General features: G+C 41.4%; 1 protein-coding gene across 1 annotated transcript in view; it reads left to right on the top strand.

The window, feature by feature from the left end:
- Window positions 1-393: 393 nt before the first annotated feature.
- ZDHHC20 (zinc finger DHHC-type palmitoyltransferase 20) overlaps window positions 394-19,407 on the top strand; it is a 51,442-nt gene continuing 32,428 nt past the window's right edge. The window contains exons 1-2 of the mRNA XM_061992603.1: window positions 394-588; window positions 16,368-16,394. Of these exons, the coding sequence (XP_061848587.1) occupies window positions 471-588; window positions 16,368-16,394 (145 nt within the window). The 5' untranslated portion in view covers window positions 394-470. The remainder of the gene's footprint in view (window positions 589-16,367; window positions 16,395-19,407) is intronic.

The raw sequence follows: 19,407 nt of genomic DNA, 5'->3' as shown, positions 1-19,407 counted from the left end.
AGAAGGAGGCAACAGCTCCGGCAAGGCCCCGGGTAAGGCTGCCTGGACCTGTCCCGGCGCCTTTGAGCCTGACACCGACTCGCCTGCTCAGTCGGGACCGCAGAAGAACGACGCTAAGGTTTAAGAGCAGTTTGGAGGAGGATCCCGCCCAGGAACGGCCCCGCCAGTGTAAACCCCACTACCCGCCCCTCATGTGAAAGCGAGACCCGTTCGCCTCCCGCCCGGCGGAGGGCGAGCAGCTGCCGGCAGCGGCGGGAGGCAGCGGCGGGCGGCAGGACGCTGAGACGCTTCGGTGCCCGCGGGAAGAAGGCGGGCGCCGGGGCCGCCCCTCTCCCGCCCACTGCGGCCCGCCCAGGGCCTGCCCGCCCGCCCGCCCGCCTGGGGCCGGCTCCGCCGCAGCGGCCGTAGCTGCAGCCGCCGCCCGTTGCAGCGCCGGCGCTGATGCCTCCTGCGGTGGCCCGGCAGGGAAGATGGCGCCGTCCCACGTCCTCAAGTGTTGCCAGAAGGTGTTGGCCTGGGTGCCCGTGGCCTTCATCGCCCTGGTCGTGGCCTGGTCCTACTACGCCTACGTGGTGGAGCTGTGTGTGTGTGAGTGGACGGGGAGGGTCGCGGGCGCCGGGAGCTGCCGGCCGGGCGGGGACGACCTCTGCCTCCTTTGGGGCCGCCTTCTCTCCTGCACCCTGGTGGGGTTCCCTTTCCCTTCGCTCGCCTCAGGCGTTCCTTCAGCCGGGCGAGAGGAGACCTGTCCCTTCAGGTGCTCTCTCCGGGGCTGGATTTACCTGTTGTCCCCCCGTCTGCGGCGCTCTCCCGGGGCCGCAGGCGAGGATGGCGGGAGCCCGCCCTCAGGCGCCTCATGGCGGCAATGTCCCGGCCCGGGGTTGCCTGTGGAGAAGCGAGGGATGGGGAGTCCCTGGGGGAGAGGAGGGGGTCCGGGGCCCTTCGTCTGGGGACAAACCCCTCAGGGAAGCGGTCAGGGACAGGGACCCCTCAGGGCGTCATGAGGGGTAGAAATCCTCCCGAGTCTCTGCTCCTCGTGTCTCCATGGGATAAGTTTCCCCCCTCTGTTTTACTGTTGTTAATCTGTCTTCCTGATGTGTCAAAAAACTCCTTGACCGTCTTATTGGGTGTATTTGTTCTTCCCCTTCCTCTTAATTAAGAAGCCTAGTGTAATCGAAGCGTAACAAGGCTGAAAACAACTCACTTAAGCGAGCAGGGGAAAGGATTTAGGGCTTATGGGTCTTTGTCAGGCTGCATCACGGCTTTCTGGACGAGGGCTCAGCGTTATGCAAATCTGACTTGCAGGCGGCGTCGGTTAGGATGATACTTACCCTTTTCTGTGTTCAGGAGGAAACTTCAGTTGAGGATGTTGAATTTCTCCGGGCATGGTAAATGGAGTGGCACAGGTGTGCACAGTATTTATCAGACTTGGGAAAAACTTGGAACGAGTGTAGGAACACTTAAGGAAAGCATTACTCAGTGTTTGGCATATTTAAGTAAGGAAGCTGAAATGAACAAAAAAACCCCAAGAAACATATGAAGAACTATTTTAAACTACATATGGATCTACCCAGTGTCTGTAGGTCCTTGTACTTTGTGTTATTTTTGTAAAATATGTGCTTTGATATCCCTAGCTAGAAAATAAAAGGCTCGCATATACTTTATATCAGTAAAAAAATCTGAAGACATCCTTCTAATAGAAGTAATCAGGTTAGTTTTTTCTGCAGGACTTAGGGTTTTAGATGACTTTTCTGAATGCCCATGGTATTTTGTGTTAGCTTTACCAATGTGGACTGGAACGTACACCACAGGCAAGAAGCTATTTGGACTTAAAATAGTAGAAATGTAGTTGTTAAATAATGCTTGTTGAGATATTATGTGAAAATGTTGACAGGAGAGAGTTGCAGGTACGTTAGCGTATCTCAACTTGCTAGGTTACTATGGTTTAGTTATCTATGTGAGTAATTGGTACTGGTTTTCTCTGAAAATCGTGCTTAAAAGTATGAACACTTGGAACCGAAGTTTAGACAGTCTTTAATACCAGAGGTCTGGGGCACAGCTTGTTGTTACAGTAGTCCTGAGAAGGGGCCGTGTGAAGTTATAGACTCACATTGTAGAGATGTGACATGAAGGTTTTCTGTACCCATTACAGTCTGACCAATATGACCAAAGGGAGATTAGAGTTATGCATTTTTTTTCTCTTAAACAAAGAACAAAAAGTCAGAGATTGAGTTGCCCAGGGTCTCTGGCAGAATTGCGAGCAGAACCTCGACCTCCTGTCCCAGCTCTGTGTCTTAACCACAGAGTGAGTGCGTCAGGGCTGGGTGCTGGTGGATTATTTCTTTCATAGGCATATGAAGCTGCAAAGAGTCCTTCTGAGTGCGTTAGGGTTGCATTTGTCTGAAAGATATTGAAGGAGTTGTCTCCTGTAATGTGAGAACTTTCACATCTATAAATCTGATTTCTAGACGTCTGGCACCTTTTGCTCACAAATCAGCTTTATTCTTAATGTCCACACTTAGGGACTATTAAGAAAAAGTGATCATTTAATAAGAAAATTACTTACTGATTTTCCTTGCTGTCACTGAGTTTTACAGTTACTTGTCTAAATCATACGTGCTGACTAAGGATTTTTTTTTTTTTCTGTTGTGTGTTTTGGTTTTGGAGGATTTGTTTGTTTTTAACCAATTGAATTTTGTCATTTTTGTCAGCTCATCAAGGAAGAGGAAAGGGGTTGGGTTTTTTTTTTTTTTTTGCTTTGTGTGCAAACACTTCTACACTGCAGATGAGTTCAAACCGGCATAGAGAGGATTTATAGTGAAATACAAGATTTTCTTTTTCTTTTGGCAGGTACATTTATTTCTTTCCAGTGTTCTTTATGTTTCATTTTGGTCTCAGAACTACTGCATGCTGTACTATGAAGAAGAACAAGGATATGCCCTTAGTGCAAGGCTAGCGCATGAGGCGACAGTGGCCTCTGCAGATGCTCACACACAGCGGGTGCAGGTTTGGGGCTTATGGCTTGTTGCACTTCTGTGGCTTTGGCAAAGGGCACAATATGCAGCTGATGTGTGTGTGGGTAAAGGAAAGACAGGTGGAGGAAGGGAAACTTTAGAAAAGAAGAGACACAATAGAAAATTTTGAGTAATTACTGAGACTAAAAGAGAAATTGAAACCCCACACACACTAGTGGTTTTTTAAAGGTTATTCTTAAAGATTTGAATCTAACAAGGAAACAGGAAGGGAGAAAGCAGTCATTCCTCCAACTACTGCTACTTCCTGGTGGGTTTTTTTCTGCTTGTAGTCCCTGCTCATCTGTTAAAGATTAAACATACCTACTCAGTTAACAGATAAAGTGGGAAGCCAAGCTTAATGTAGTATCGTAAAAGATTCCTGATAGTCTAAGTAGAAGATGATGTAGTAAAGTTGGGGCTGCTGCTTTGTTCACATTCTCTTTCTCTTTCAGTTCTGCCTCTCTGTGTAACTTGCCCCACCCTCCTCTGCTGAGGTGCTCACATGTTGCTCAGTATCTTGCTTTTGGTGTCTGATGGACTCAGTCTTACTCTGTAATTCACTTGTAGTATGTATTTACTTGGTTATGCCTCTTCTATAACCCTAAATTATACTGTTTACATGCTGTCTGTGAACACAGAGGAGGACTGGTGTGGGTAAGATGAAAGGAGATTCATGAGCTAGTCTATTGTTTTCCTCCCATGGGAACTGCCAGCATTATCTCTCTGAAGCATTGCTGCTGTACGCTGGTCAATGCTGGCATATTTCAACCCCGATCGCTGTGTAGTTGTGATCCATCCGGTAATTTGGCTGTTAAGATAATGTATCAATGCATCAGCCAGTGTGTAGAAGGAGTGTCTGCAGAGTGGGAAAAATGCTGTGAATGTGTATAACTGAAGAATACTCGAGGCATCATCTCTTAGATTTTTTAAAAAATGTTTTAGAGTAGAAAACTCTGAATGAAAGCTTTCTTACCAGATTTTGTCTTCTTTTCACACATAACTTGCCCAGACCTCTTTTTGCAAGAAATCACAACTAGAAATATAGAAGGGAAATAATAAATTAGCTTTTCATTAGTTTAAAACCATTTCATATGTTCTTTCTGACTGTCAAAACATGTTTTGCGTTTGACATCGCTTTTGTAAACAATAGCTGTATTGTGCTGTTAGTGAATTGAACTGGTTGTGTCTGTTTACCACATCCCTCAGAAGTTCAGAAAGAGTAGAGTGCTTCTCTTGTGGTTCACTTGTGGCTGGCTTGTATCTTATTACCTATCCCAGACGTTTTTGTAGGTTATGGACGGTAATACGGACTGACTAGATGTGGGCAGAAGGCACTGTTTTGACACATGTAATAGCAGTTGATGATTGAAGCCAGTGTGTTGCCTACAGGCAACACTTTTGCTAAAACAGCAGCAGAATTTGGTTAGTGCAGGCCACACCGAGAAAAAGAGAAGGAACTTAACTGTGGTGAGTTGTCTGCAGATCATAGCTGATGTGTTTTATTTAAAAAAAGAAATAAACCTCATAGTCAGTTAGAGTTTTACTTCTATAACGAGAACTATCATGAGAATGCTGCCCTGGCTCTTTCCTGTGCTGAGAGCTGCAAGCAAAATGGCTTGTTTTATGGATTTACTAGTCTTGTAAATTATATTTACAAAAATATAAATATATGAGTGTTTTTATGCCTCCAACTCAGCAAGTATGGAAAAATCAGGATTTTTGAAAGCTGCAGGAGTAACTAGTTGTGCATTTTTTTCCATAGCATCAACTTGCAGAAAGATTTGTGCTTCTTTAACACAGTGTAGCATCTAATATGCCTAAAATCCTGGCAAACAAATCAGTTTGTCATTTAGAATACATAACTTTATGTTAATGGTACAAATTGAACTCCTTCCTTATTGTTCCAGGAGGCTGCAGTAGCTCTTGTAAGCAGGGAGATAGCTCTCATCTCCCTAAAGCACAGTCCACATGAGAAGCACATGGTGATCTGTTGTAATGCTGTCATTTGACCATGTTGCATAAACAGAGAGAAGGTAATTCCATCTGCCTCCTCCAGAGGAAATCTCTACTGAAAATGCTAATGCAGTAGCTATCAGGCAATGGCAAGGTGATATTAACAACAGTTTTGTCAGCAACTTCTGATTTCAAACTACAGTGCTGACACTTTATCCTTTTCTGAAGTACAATGTTTGCATATTAAGCATGCAAAAAGCATTCCCACAGGAAAAGAGTGATATCTTTTGATAAAAGGAAAAGCAAATTAAACACATTAGATCATTAGTAACAGTTAAGTATGGTTATGTACCTCTCATGCATTTCAAAATAAAGAAACTGAATTGCTTTGGATGCTCTTAGTTGTGTTGTAGTATCTTGGCTCAAGCATGCATATTACCATATGAATTGATAATATTTTCTGTTATTATGACTAAGTAGAATTGCTGTTGAGGTGTATACAAATTGATTGGAAACTAGACATTCAGCTTGAGTAGAAAGATTATTTAGTTTCTTGTATGGAACTTTTTCACTGTATTGGTCATATTAGTTCATAAAGATGGATGGGTAAGTACCCTTTAAATAGCATTAAATCTCTCTTCGCAGTCCTCTAATGAAAAAAGTGGTTACAAGATCAATAGAACTAGTCAGCCTCGTTTCTTGGGGAGTTGTCTTGTCTGCTCTTCTGCCAGTGGAAGGATTCCATCCCTTCTCTCCCTCCCAGCCTTCCGTTGTCAGTTTTCTCCTGTATGTGCTAAACTATTCCTGACAGCTCTGCAGTAGTTGGCATCTTTCCTTGATCTCTACTTACCATTTGGTCAAAAAGACCTGTGATGTGATGACCAGTTAGATATTGCGTAGTCTGCTGATGAGGGGCAAGCAGAAAATGAGCAACTGCACTTGGAGCAGCTGTTTCCTAACAGGCAGCATGTACCCATCCAATAGCTTTGGTTCTACTCGCTGGCATATACTTTGTGTGAGACCTCGACCGAGCTTAGAACTTTGCTGCAGCTGATCCGGGAAGAGAATGGGGAGGAAGAGGGCTTAGGGAAAGCAGGGTGCTGCGTGAGTGAGCGAAGCAGGTACTCCACTTGTGGTATTACCCCTTTGTTGTAGCTTCAATCACTCAGTGTTGCAGTCCTTCCCGATTGCCTCTTAGATTTATACTAGAAAGCTTTTGTTCTTGGTTTGAAAGGTCTTGGATAGTATGAATCACAGAATGGTAGGGGTTGGAAGGGACCTTTAGAGATCATCCCGTCTAACCCCCTTGCTAAGCAGGTTCACCTAGATCAGGCCACACAAGAACACATCCAGGCAGGTATCCAGTATCCATTTTTCTTTCATTGGTATGTATGAAGTTTAATAGAAACATTAGAGAAGTAACCACAGGCCACTTTTCTGTATGAGCTGACTCTCCACCAAGGTGAATCAGGTATAAAAAGGATAATGAGACCATAACAAATACATTTTTTCTCTTAGCAATTTCCTCAATATTACCTCCTCCTGCTGTCACTATTTTCTGTGGGACATACTTAACTCCTTCTGTCCTTGGGTAAAGAAAAAACCCCAGACGTTTCCCCCTCTTCTGCTCCCCTCCCCCATCCTCAGTGGAGTGCCTCCTATGTAACCTTTCGTTATCTTCTAAGTGCTAAAAATCAAGTTCTTCCTCTGTGGCATTTCAAGCCTCTGCTTTTCCCTTTTTTAAAGACCAAATGGCTCGTCTGTTCCTTACTCATATTTCCTTTTGACTATTAAAACTGTCTTACAAGATTGTGGAAGAGAACCAGATAACAAGAACAGCCTGCTTTGCCTCTGCAGTTTCTGCAACACTTTCTCTGATGCTATATATGGTGCAGTATTGTCTTGAATGTGAAATTACAGAACCATTTTAATTATATGATTTACAGAGACATCGAGTGAGGATTTTATCAAGGGAGTTTTGTTTATGGTATTTCAGTTGTGCACCCTCATGTGTGTTTGTCTCCAAAGTGGGGAAATCTTATGCATCTTTTGTGGAATGCTAAACAGGCAGATAGCTGGGTTTTCCTTTTTTTTTTTTTTTTCCCCCTAGCCTGTTTGAGACAAAAAAATTTAGAAATAGGAGTAATAATTCATCTAGAATTAGGCAAACCGCTCCCACAGAGAGTGAAATAAAATTTAGATTAAATCTTAAGTAACCTTGAGAAGAACAGACATGATTTATTTGAAGAGACCTAAACAGAAGTTATTTTATAAGCAGATTTTGCAGTTGTCTTTATTAGTTTTAAAACTTAAGGACCTCAGCTACTGTGTTGTAGCATGAATGCAGAGAACCTGTTATTGTACCATTCTTCTTGACAAGTAGTCAAGTGCTTTTAGGTTTGTCAAGTTTGGATTAAAAAATCAGAGAAGTATATTTCCACAACTCTGGGATTGATGGTTTTCACATCTGTGGGTTTGTGACATGCAGATTTGCCCAAACATTGAAAGGAGCCCAAAACAGAGCAGAATTTGGTTCCTATTGAACCAAAGGGTTTTTGAAAAATCATATGTAAATAACATGTAAGTCTTTTTTGGCAGTATCTGGAAAAGGATGCATAGGATTTCTGTGGGGATGTTTTGTACGTGTTTATTTTTATCAATCTGCTGTTCCTTAAGTTTCATGTTGTGGCTTTTTTAAAGTAATTCTATATTTTTAAAAGCTAGAGTTCAGCCTAGTAATTGCATACAGAGATATTACTTACTGTGTTGCATGGTAAGTGCCTGCTGAGATGAATCTAAAGCACTTGTGCAGAGAGTAGGCTTGAACTTTTCAAATAACGCTAAATTTAAACAAATTCTGAATTTAAACAAAGGAAAGCTTAAAAATCATTGACCACTAGGTTTGGTAACTTTTTATCTTTTATGTGGCTTTCTTTCTGTTGACATTCTCAAACTTGTTAATATCCTGAGTTTCTCCCTACTTCCCACACTTGCACAACCACTTGAGAAACTGTTGCTAATGTGGATCTGTTTGTGAGAAGAACCGATGGTCTGGGAGAGCTCTTAGATGCAAACAGGGTATCAGGAGCTGTGCTGCCATGCCTCAGCTGCCTGTCCCTTTTCCCACTGACAGTGCTCTCTTGCTATGGCCTTTCAGCAGCCTTTAAGCAAGTGGCTGCACCTCCTGATCCTATCCCACTTTACATTTCAGCATAGCTTCTCAGGAGGCAGCAGGTTTAAGGATCTGGGTCACCTCATAGTCACAGATGTTTAGATGTAATCTCTTTCCTGATGTAACTTCCTGTAACTCAGCATAGTTCCCTTTGTTAAACCAGTGGCAATAATTTCTTGTTCTTCACAAACATTATTTCTCACCACTGTACCACCCTCCAGTACTTCACCTGCAAGTGTAGATATTCTTGCAAAGGTATTGAGACATGTGATACCCTAGGAAGATGAGGAACCACTGACTATTTCTACCTTTTTGCAAATAAACTAGAGGAAGTAGCTTTAACTACAGTCAAAGTTTGACCCAAGACATTTCAGTCCAAGTAGGGTTTCCTGAGTGATACTTTGTGTTGCGGGAAGAACTAGCAGCAAAGCCTCCAGCATCAAAAGATGGCAGCATTTGTTATCAACCAACTTGATGAGCCGTGTATAGACAGATTCTCTGAATCGCCATAAGACATATCTGAACCTTTTTCCATAAATATTTTAATAATTAAAATAGCAATATATTAAATATTTATTAATATTTACAAGTTCAGTATGTTGAAGACATGAATTCCCCACTATTAAACTTTAACACAACTAATAGACATGATTTTAAATGACATATTATTCAAAACAAGGCTTCCTTGAAGGGCTTTATTCAAAGCTTGGCTTACTAATATCTTGATGAGAGTTCGTGTAAATTATGTTACTGGTTGCTATGTTGTTAATGTTTTGCTGGCAGAAAACGAGCTCTTCTCATCATAGGTAGTTCCATATTTAGTCTCAGGTAGCAAATACCAGTGGAATCTGACAAACCTTACAAAACAGCTGAACTTAAAACCTCGTTTGAGGAATCCAGTGACCTGAGGCATGGGAGGAGGTCACCTTGCTGGGTAGTTTGATTTCTCCCATTACCTTATGAACTTGACAGCAGCAAAATCCTCTCAGAAGACAGAGTGCCTAATACTTTGTAATGAGATTTACAAGCAGATTTTTATCCATGGAGTTTTGCAAGGAGATTTTATCATAGAATGATTTAGATTGGAAAGAACCTTAAAGATCGTCTTGTTCCAACCCCGCCTAGCAGAGACACTTTCCACTAGACCAGGTTGCTCAAAGCCCCATCCAGCTTGGTCTCAGACACCTCCAGGGATGGAGTGTCCACAGCTTCTCTAGGCAACCTGTTCCAGGGCTTCACCACCCTCACAGTTATGATCTTCCTCATAGCTAATCTAAACCTACCCTCTTTGAGTTTAAAGCCATCACTCCTTGTCCCATCTATCCTAATATTCTTATATCCTAATAATCTTACCATTGTATTTGAGGAAAAGCTTGTTGCAAGCAGGTCCAGGAGGGAAGGAAGGAGACAACTGTTTTTGTCAGAGTCCAAAGCCAAATGCAAAGAAAGGTGCTGAATGCACAATGCAGATCCCTTCCGTCTGATGGTAGTTCTTGACACTGTGCAGTGGTTTGTGTCTGCAGGCCACAGTGGCTGGGTCTGAAAGTTTTGTTGCTCATGAACTGACACCTCTGCTCTCCTGCTGTCATGCCTCACAGCTGTTTGTAACAGCTAAATAAAGACATGCTCTATTTTCATCTCTCTGGAGTAGAAGTAAATGGATTTGCTAGTAATGTCCTGAGCCGTAAGACAGTCAGCTTTGCGTGACCTTAATATTCAAGGTGGGTATTGACTGGCAGTTGCAATTGCGAATTAGTAAAGAATGTTCCTTTTTTTTGGAAAGAAATGGTAATTTATTAAATACCTGAAAAATTATCTGTTTCAAGAATGAATTGTGTGGTGTTGGATTTTGTTTGGGTGGTGGTTTTTTGTCTGTTTTGTTTTTTTACTTTAAATATGCTGATGGTTTCTAGTATTACCTGCAGAATATCTAATCTTGTGTACAGTTTGTAAGACAACTCTGTACTACATATGATAGTAGCAACCTGTCAACATCAGCTGATTATCCTCTTTGTCTCCCCCATCTCTTTTAAGTGTCCCAGTAGTGTCTGAACTATAGAACCACACAAACAGTCCTTTCACTATCGAGATACTTGAGTATAATGTTACAATGAGTTTTATTTGGCCAGCCTGAGTGTAAATACCTCTCCTTTAAATGAAAATGTAATTAACTAGTTCTGTGGACATAAGCTAACTCTACTCAAATGCTTCTGAGTTTCCATGCCTTTCTGCTGATTCTGTTCTTTCCTACTCACAGATGTGCTAGAACGAGCACAGCTCACTGACTCGTGCAAGTAAGAGCTTTCTTTGTCTTTCAAGAAGAAACCAGTCTTTCTTTTGGCTATGTCTGATAGCTTAAAGGCAATATTGGAAACAATTTATGTGCAGCACTTCCAAACTACTGAGTAATAAAGCTGTTATTGTTATGATAAAGTAGAATTTCGAGGAAAGAACTGAAGAAGAAAGTCCAATCATTTGAGTAAGCAGCTGAGGAAAGCATGTAGAAGTAATGCTAGGATTTAAAATCCATCAAGATGCAAATAGAATGAGTAGTGGCAATAGTGATTAAATTGCTGATGAAAATCAAGTTAAATTAGGTTTCTTTGGGCAATTATAGTAAATTGAAAGTGATTAGTGCTTCTCAGGGAATAGGGCTTTCCAGGGACAACAAACCTGGTACATTGTTGCAGCTGAAAGCTAACTTCATATGCAGAAAAAGCCTTTGAGTATTTGAGATGATATATGTCCTAACACTTAGTGCAGACACAAGTGGGGTACCGTGAGGTTAACATTTTCTCCCGTATGCTAACCAAGTGTAACTCTTGATTTTGAAACAATTAAAAACGTGCATGAGAAGACCATTAGGAGACTTTTGGTATCCAGGAGTATTTTGTGGATGCAGAAGTAAGGAGTCATCTGAAGGATTTTGTGGGTTCCAGAAGTCAGCTGCCTTCATAGCTATGTTTTTGAACTGTGGAAGTGGTAGCACAGAATTTACTGTTCCTAGAATATATGGCAGAAATCTTTTTGGTTGTCATGGCTTAATTCATTGCTAAATGTAACTCAGTACCCAAGGAGTATCTTGCATTTATTATGCTAATTTCTGCTGTATCCCTGTTTGTATTTATGCACATACTTTCTGTATTGATGCTGAAAAGACCTTGGCTAAATAAAAAGCTCTTTTATTATTGCGATAAGAGAATGTTTTCTGGGCAGCAAGCCTCTGGCTGCCCCAAATTACTTGTTACAGTGAAAGAATTGTGTTAATATTGTTTTAGTGATACAACAAATCATAATGATGGCTGGTAACAACAAAAAAAAACCATCTGCAGTGCAGCTTATTTTAAGTATTTGAACTGCCTTATTTGAACTATTAATTCATTTTTCCTGTCACAGAATCACAAGGGTTGGAAGGGACCTCAAAAAATCATCTAGTTGAGCCCTGTCACTGTGATCATGTTTCTTTGAACCCTGCAGCAAAGGTCATGGTGACCATGAACATAAAAAATCTAGTGGCCATAAACAACAGAGCATGCCCCTTGCAGATTCCCTGGCTGCATTTTCTTCCTCCTTTCTCTTCCCACCCCAGATATCTCCCCACCCCTCCCTCCCACTCCCTGCGGAGCCTTTGAAGGCATCATCTTGTGATCACTTGAAGTCACAGAGTAGCTCACTTCAAGTGACATTGCAGCACACAGTGTGTGTGTGTGTGAGGAGTTTGAGCTCTTGTTCATATGCTTGTGGAAATGGCTGTGCTGCTTTAAGGCATCAGTAGCCCTGGCAGGATTTCTTTTCCCTCTCATGACTGACCATGTGTAACCCAGGACAGCAAGAGACCATTTGCTGCCATTCACCTTTCATCGCTGCACTTCCCTGTTGTTTGTGGTCATTCATGACTTGCCTTTCCTGGTAGCTCAAACCTGACCTAAAATGTCCAGGGAGGCAAATGCTACGTTTGCTAGGTTTGGCTGCTGAAGGGAGCCAAACACCCCTGCAGCAATTGTTGTTCAACACAGCTCCTGCTTCTGAGATAAGCATTGTGCTAGATGTGGGCAATGGGCTGCCATGCTGCAGACCAGCCCCAGGCAGTGCTAAAACCAGGGCTTGCATCATGGCAATGCCTGCTTATTCATGCTGGGCAGCACAAAGGCCTGTGGAGGTACCTCCTGCCTCGCTGTTCTCTAAAACCTTACTTTCTGAATTACCTAGCAATGCACTGAGGGGAAACCTATGCTCTGTTCCTGGAGATCTGGAGTAAAAAAAAAAGTACTGCAATCTGGCACCATGTGAAGATAAAACAATTGTAGGTTCATATGGCTCAAATTTCTTCAGAGGATGTTCAGTCCAGCTGGTAGCAAGTCATGTGTGTGATTCCTGGGTCCCCATAGCCTTTCAGCAGGTACCTGGCAGCATCTTCCTGCGTTGGCTTTTGGCTACGTGGTGCTGTCAACTTAGTCGTCTTGAGTCATTTCTCTAAAAACACCTAGTGGAGGAGTAACGCTTAGGGAGGAAAGCACCTACTGAATGCCATACAGTTAGGAAATAAGAAATGGCTTAGTGTGGAAAGGTCACAGAATTACAGCTCTTAGGGAACAGTGGAGAGCTGCCGAGGTCTTCGTACTCTGGCACTTCCTTGTAACAGAAGGCAAATGACTATTTGCTCAAGGACAGACGCGTTGTCTGTCCCACTTGTGTCAGTAAGTAATGTTTCTACCATCTTCTGGTGAGTTGGTTAAAGTCTGCATTTGCACATGTGAGTTATATTACCATAAATATGTTATACTTCCAATTAAATGCCATTCCCTGAACAAAAGAAAAAATTGGGATAATTCCATCAGCAGTGCTTGCCTTTGAATCGTAAGATCATAGAATTGGTTGGAAGGGACCTCTAGAGATCATCTAGTCCTTTGCAGATAGGATATTGCCTGTGAGGAGTTTCTGTTGAGTTTCAGTACTGGTAACTTCTGGGAATATATATGAGTGTGTGTGTGTATATATATATTAACCCTTTTCCTTAAAAATTGAGAGAAGTTAAGGCTGTACATCTGGTGAAGTGATGCAATAGCGCATTTATCACTCTTTCTTCCCACCCAATGAAGAATGTCAGCCAAAATGTGAATGTTATTCTTGAGAATCGTGGAAAGGCTGTAATACCCAAAGTATGACTCCTGCAAGGAGCCTTTGTGGGAGGGGATGGGGGAAAATAAACATAGCACATCAGCAACAAGATCAGTTATTTTCCCTTTCTATACTTCTGCATTAGTTGCAGTTGAATTTCTTGCTCTGTAAGGTGCATATCTGACTTTGATTGGAATATGCCTTTTAGGGGAGTAAGGAAATGTGGTGTGTGGGTTTTGTAGAATGGTGGGGGTTTTCTTTCTTCCAAGGTTGAAGGCAAATGTGTTGCCTTTTAGCATGCTTCTTTCAAGGTCTTGGCATATCATTACACCTCTTTGTCTCAGAATAGAGATTTGGGGTTTTTCCTATTATGCAGTGATTTGGAAGATGCTTGAACACTTTGTGAAAATAAGCTTGAAAGTGAAAGCAAAGCAACTCCCTAAAGATATTTGCTCTTCCAAGAGGTTCTGGGAGGTTTCCTTGAAGCAGCTTAGAAAATTCTCCAGAGCTTTCTGAAATTTGCACCTCTGTTGGTTCATACTCCAGGAAGAATGCTTCCAACAAATTAGATTTTCCCTCCAGTCTCATTTATTATACAACTAACTATGTCTTTGTCTGCGGGATTGTTTCCTGTGATAATCTATAGACTTCCGCCTCTTTCATTCTTGTGACATAGGTGAGATGAAAGATAACAGACAACAATGTAAGGAAGAATATCGAGAAAGAGTTGTGATAAACAATGAGGTTTGTGAAGGAAAAAGTGTCTTTGCTCCCAGGGGTGACGCTAGATGTCTAAATCAAATCAAATCACAGAATCACAGAATGGCAGGGGTTGGAAGGGACCTTTAGAGATCATCTAGTCCAACCCCCCTGCAGAAGCAGGTTCATCTAGATCAGGTCACATAGGAACATGTCCAGGAGGTCTTGAAGACCTCCAAGGAAGGAGACTCCACAACCCCTCTGGGCAGCCTGTGCCAGGGCTCCCTCACCTGAACAGTGAAATAGTTTTGTCTTATGTTTAAGTGGAACTTTTTGTGTTCCAGCTTCATCCCATTACCCCTTGTCCTGTTGCTAGCTACTATAGAAAAAAGAGATGTCCCAACCTCCTGATACGTACCATTTAAATATTTGTAAATGTTAATAAGATCACTCCTCAATCTCCTCTTCTCCAGACTAAACAGCCCCAGTTCCTGCAGCCTTTCCTCGTATGAAAGATGCTCCATTCCCCTGATCATCCTGGTGGCCCTGCGCTGGACTCTTTCCAGAAGTCTTCTGTCCCTCTTGAGCTGAGGAGCCCAGAACTGGACACAGGACTCCAGATGAGGCCTCACCAGGGCAGAGTAGAGGGGGAGCCGAACCTCCCTTGACCTGCTGGCCACACTTTTCCTCTGTTAAAGTCAAATCTGGAATTTCTGCTTGTTCTCTAAACTGACAAAAAGCCTAAGAAAAGGCTATATCATGTGTTTTTGAGGTAGTATTCTGTAGAAAGTGAGACCATATACTTACTTCTGTGTGCCTCATGTTGCATTAGGAGATCCAATATGTAAGCTGCTCAGTGGTGCAGGAGCAGCTGGTAGTGTTTTGGGACTGTACGTCCCTGGACAAGCTGCAGCAATATGAAGTTCAGTATAGGCTCATTTACCTGTCTTCCCAGGCAGGTGTTGCTGAGCTCCTTCTTGACTGGGACGATTTTGGAAACCCTGAGGTAGCCAAGGTAAAGCTCATACCACAGTTAAACAGACACGGCTCGGTCACTTTGTTTGACTCGCTTGGTGCTGTCACTCTGAGCTGTTGAATCCTTTGAAATTCCAAGGCCACAGTGGAAACTTGCTGTGCATGTGAGCATTCAAGTGCCTGCTTCTGAGCTCTTTGCAGTGAACTGCAGTTTTCACTGTCTAGTCATATTTTTATCCTTTCCTAGCAATACCTTTCTAGAACTTGGTAGGTCTTCTCAAGAAACTAGAAACTTCGGATTAAGAAGCCAATCCTAAGAATATATTTTACTTTTCTTTTTCCTTTTGTACCTAAACAGTTGACTGATATGGGGATATATTTTAAAATCCTGAAAAGAACAGCTGTTTTACTGTGCTTGTGTTTCTGAAATATGGACAGGTGTTGTGTGACTGCAGTGCTGAAAGCACTAGTCTTGATGCATGTAAGGTAGTGTATAGTGCTGTGGTATCCTGAAGTTATCCTAAAGTATGACTGTAGAAATGTCAGAGCTGAGAGAGGAGACAGTGTGGAGTGAACGGCAGTGGACAGGATGTGCTCTGTTAACCTTTTGCTGCTGATGATGACCAGAAGCTTAAATTTGCAGTATTAGATGAGAAGTCGGGAAAAGATGCTTTTCCTATTGAATTTCAGAAATTCAGTGTCTAAGGTAGAGGTACAGCAAGGGGAGTGATATGAACAAAGCAACCCAGTAAGTACCACAGCTCAGCTCTCTGTTCAGCGTCTTACCTGAGCTGATGAATGAAGTGTGAAGGTTTTGGAGAAGCCTGAGGGCAAAAGGATGAGTACTGTTCATCAGGCAGCATACAAGGTAGCCTTGAACAACAGAAATTGCTGTTGGGATAAAAGGATGAGGATGTAGAAGAGAAGGAAGCATTGATGTTTGAACTATGCCTGAAGAATTTGAGTCAGAGGTAAAAAGTCAAAAATAGCATGGAAGAGAGAAGGGGTGGGAAAAAATGGAGAGGGAAGTAGGTTTCATATATCACACTTTCACAGGGACTTCTGAAAGAACTTCTTTTATTTCATTTTCTGTTTTCCAGTGGTACACCTGTTGGCCTAGTTATTGACTCAGAAAACTTTGCTAGGCGTGTATCTCAAGGGGAACATGTATAAGTTGTGATTTGATTAATGTCTGTGAAAAGGAGTACGCTCACTTGGTTAGCGCAGGGAAGTGGATCTCTTCAGCTCTTTGACTGACTCACCAAGCCTAAAGGGCTGGCAGGAGGAGAACTAACTTCTGTTTTACCCCAGAGTGAGGCAGAGAGACCCTGCTGAAATGTGCTTTGGAACAAGTCAGCTATCTCTTGTATCTCACTTTTAGCCAAACTCTTGATTCAGTGTGGATTTACTTACCATATGTCTTTTCTTTTCTCTTCCAGTTACTATTTCTTCAACTGCAGAAAAAGGTAATTTGTTTTTTACTTTTCTTTTTTAAGATGTGAATAGTTTTGTTGCACACAAGTCTTAAGGGACGTGGAATTTAAAAGTACTAGTTGATGTGTAAGCTCTGTGTAATGAGTAGATTAGTGCTAAGAAACAAGATAAATATTGTATAGTTCAATCTGTTTAGCTTCTGGTGCCACAAGCTTGGGGTGATGACAAAACCTGTGAGTAATGTGACCATGATTTAAGTTTGCAATATTTATAAATAAGTACCTCCAAAGAGCAGAAAAAAAAGAGAAGAGAGAAGGAACTGCAGCAGATCTCCAAGTCCATTTTCTGTTGAATCCTGAATGCCCCTTGTGAAAGACTTCTGGAAGAGGAAGAATTGTTCTACGGTTTACTCTTTCCCAAACAGCTTTCCAAATTCCTCAGAACCCCATTCTTTATGACTGGTTAGAACTGTGCAAAACACAACCATTTCAAAGGTGGCTGCACATTGTAATTGTAAATTTCTAAGCCAAGTGGTTAGAGCCTTGTTTTGGCAAATTTTACTCAAGTCTTCATGTCGGCTTTGGCAAGTATGTGCCACTGTGGGTAGTACTTACAGAGATAATGTAAGAATCTGGCTAAAAAATTCCATCATTTTTGCTCTTGTACTTCTTTTAATTGTGAACTAAAACTAGTCTAAATAAGTATTTTATTCCAGAAGTTAAAAATATAGGTATTTTTATTAAAAAACTTTTTTTGTTGGTTTTTTTTTCTGTAGAAGTACAAATTATTGATGGGATATTTATTTGGGAGTTCATTTCAGCTCATAGGGAGACATGAGTGGTACATTTTATGTATCTGTACAGGTCTGTCTACAGAGTGTGTAACCACTGGTAAGAGGCTCCCAAAAAGAGTACAGAATTTGAAGCTGATCTAGCAGTCTTCTTCCTGGTGGGGAGCATCCAGGAGAATACTGTGAATGGAAGGAATGCTGATGGAATCTGTACTCTTTTGTCTTCTTATGAAGGGGTGAAAGAGTGGGGAAAATGTCCAAAATAGATTGTAAGCCATCCAAGATGGGAGCTGTGCCCTACTGTGAATCTGTACACCCCATGACACAGCTGATCATCACCTAGACTTCACAAAATGCTGCGATTGCTGCTGTGTTTTACTGTTCACCTGTATATTAATTAGTTTTACTTTCTAGTTTCTTCCAGAAAGGCGAGATCTGTGTCTCAGATAAGGAAACCTGGCAGAGCAATGATCTTGGTGTCGCATAGTCAGATCTTTGGCTTTAATACAAATGCAGTGCCTGTCTGACTGAAGCAGATGCTTTTAAATCTACCAAGAAGAAAAATGCTTGATTAATTAATGCCACTGATAGTATCATTGAAACCTGACTGTTAGGCTTTTAATAGCTGTCACCTGCATGTTTCTTGCACCTGCAGTTTTAATGCATGTCATGGGCATCCTGTATGAAGGAATTTCATTACCATGGAGGCTGATCTTTAAAATAAGAGGTGAAATCTTTCTTCATTTGAAGTGAAAGCTATCATAAGTTTTATAAAGTTCTTAAAAGCTAACTCAAAATAGCCAGGGAGTAACATCAGAAGACTCAAAAGGCCAAAGCACCAGTAACATTGCTTTGTAGATCAACAGTGTGCATATTATCAAATGCATTTTGCTCCACATTTCAGTATACTCTGTTAAAATCCTTTTATTCCAGCACTTAATTACAGCTTTTGTTTAAATTAGTGGTGATTTCTTCACCTCATTAAGGCTAATTATTTCTTTGTAATTTCATATTCTTGTCGAGATTTACGTCCATTCGGATAGGGGAATAAAGTCAACTCTGAATCTCTCATAACAATATAACATAAATCTGTTATGTGTTATTACCTCTCTGTAATCTGACTCTGTCTTGGAAGTAGTATTACGAATGATTCAGAAAAGGGTATTAAGGGCAAATCTTAGGAGGGCTTAGCATATTTTAGGAGGATTCTAAGAGTGTGTCATAAGACATCGTCCTCTTGACGGTATAAATTACAGTCTAATTTGCATCAGTGCCTTTAAAGAGCATATAAAGAACATATAAATAACATGCGGTGCTTAATTTGTTCAAAACATATCAATAAGCAAAAAGGCAGCACCTCTTTTTCCCCAATTCCATCCCCAAACAAGAAAGCATGTTTTAGAAACCTTTAAAGGCAAAATGGTATTAATTTAGCAGAAGCTGATGGCAGTATCTTCAGAGGTTAGAAGCAGTAGAGGAGAAAAGCAGTAGAGAACTAAGCTTGCAACTGAGGCTACTGGCTAGATGGTGGGCCACAATGGTAATGTTTTGTTGGGTTCTTTACTGAACCAGATGTCAAAAGCTAAAATTGATTTATTGATGGTATAAAGCTGCTTCTTAAATTGCCAAACTAGTGAATACTTAAAGATCTGTTTTCTATAAAGACTAAATATGAATTTATTTAAAGCAAGGCTTTCCTTTGTAACGTAAAGATCCTGTAAAAAACTTGATTTGCCATTTGTTGAGTGAATTTAGACAAATAGTATGATTGCTGTTTGTTGGAATAACAGCAGGGAAAGGGGTAGAACTAGAAACGTTTAAGTTGCATGAACTTCTGAGGCAGAATAGAACTGGATATCTTTTGTTTCACTTGAGGATGACAAGGCAGGATGAAAATCATAAGCATTTCAGTGTTGGCTTTTACATCAAACTGCAGGAGTTTGCCAAAATAAAATTGTCCTGCACAGTCCAATAACTGCATTCTGACCTAAGGGACCTAGGTATGAAAGTGAAAATTATCCTCCTGGTGCTGTGAAGCTTTAATTAATTTTTATGAAGTTTATTTATGGATCTTTTTGATGAAGTCTCACAGATGATAGAATCTTAAAGATTTTTTTCTTCGTATAAAGACTGTTCATTATTTTGAGTCTTGAAACATCAAATTGGACTCAATTTTGTTCTGACCTGAGAGCAGAAGGGAGGCTACGGATTATGGAGTGCTTTAACAAGAATTACTTACCAAAAAAATCCTGTAG

The sequence above is a fragment of the Colius striatus genome, chromosome 1 (genome assembly GCF_028858725.1).
Source record: "Colius striatus isolate bColStr4 chromosome 1, bColStr4.1.hap1, whole genome shotgun sequence".
NCBI lineage: Eukaryota > Metazoa > Chordata > Aves > Coliiformes > Coliidae > Colius > Colius striatus.
Note: the sequence above shows the minus strand (reverse complement) of the source record. Positions and strands in the feature narration are given on the sequence as shown.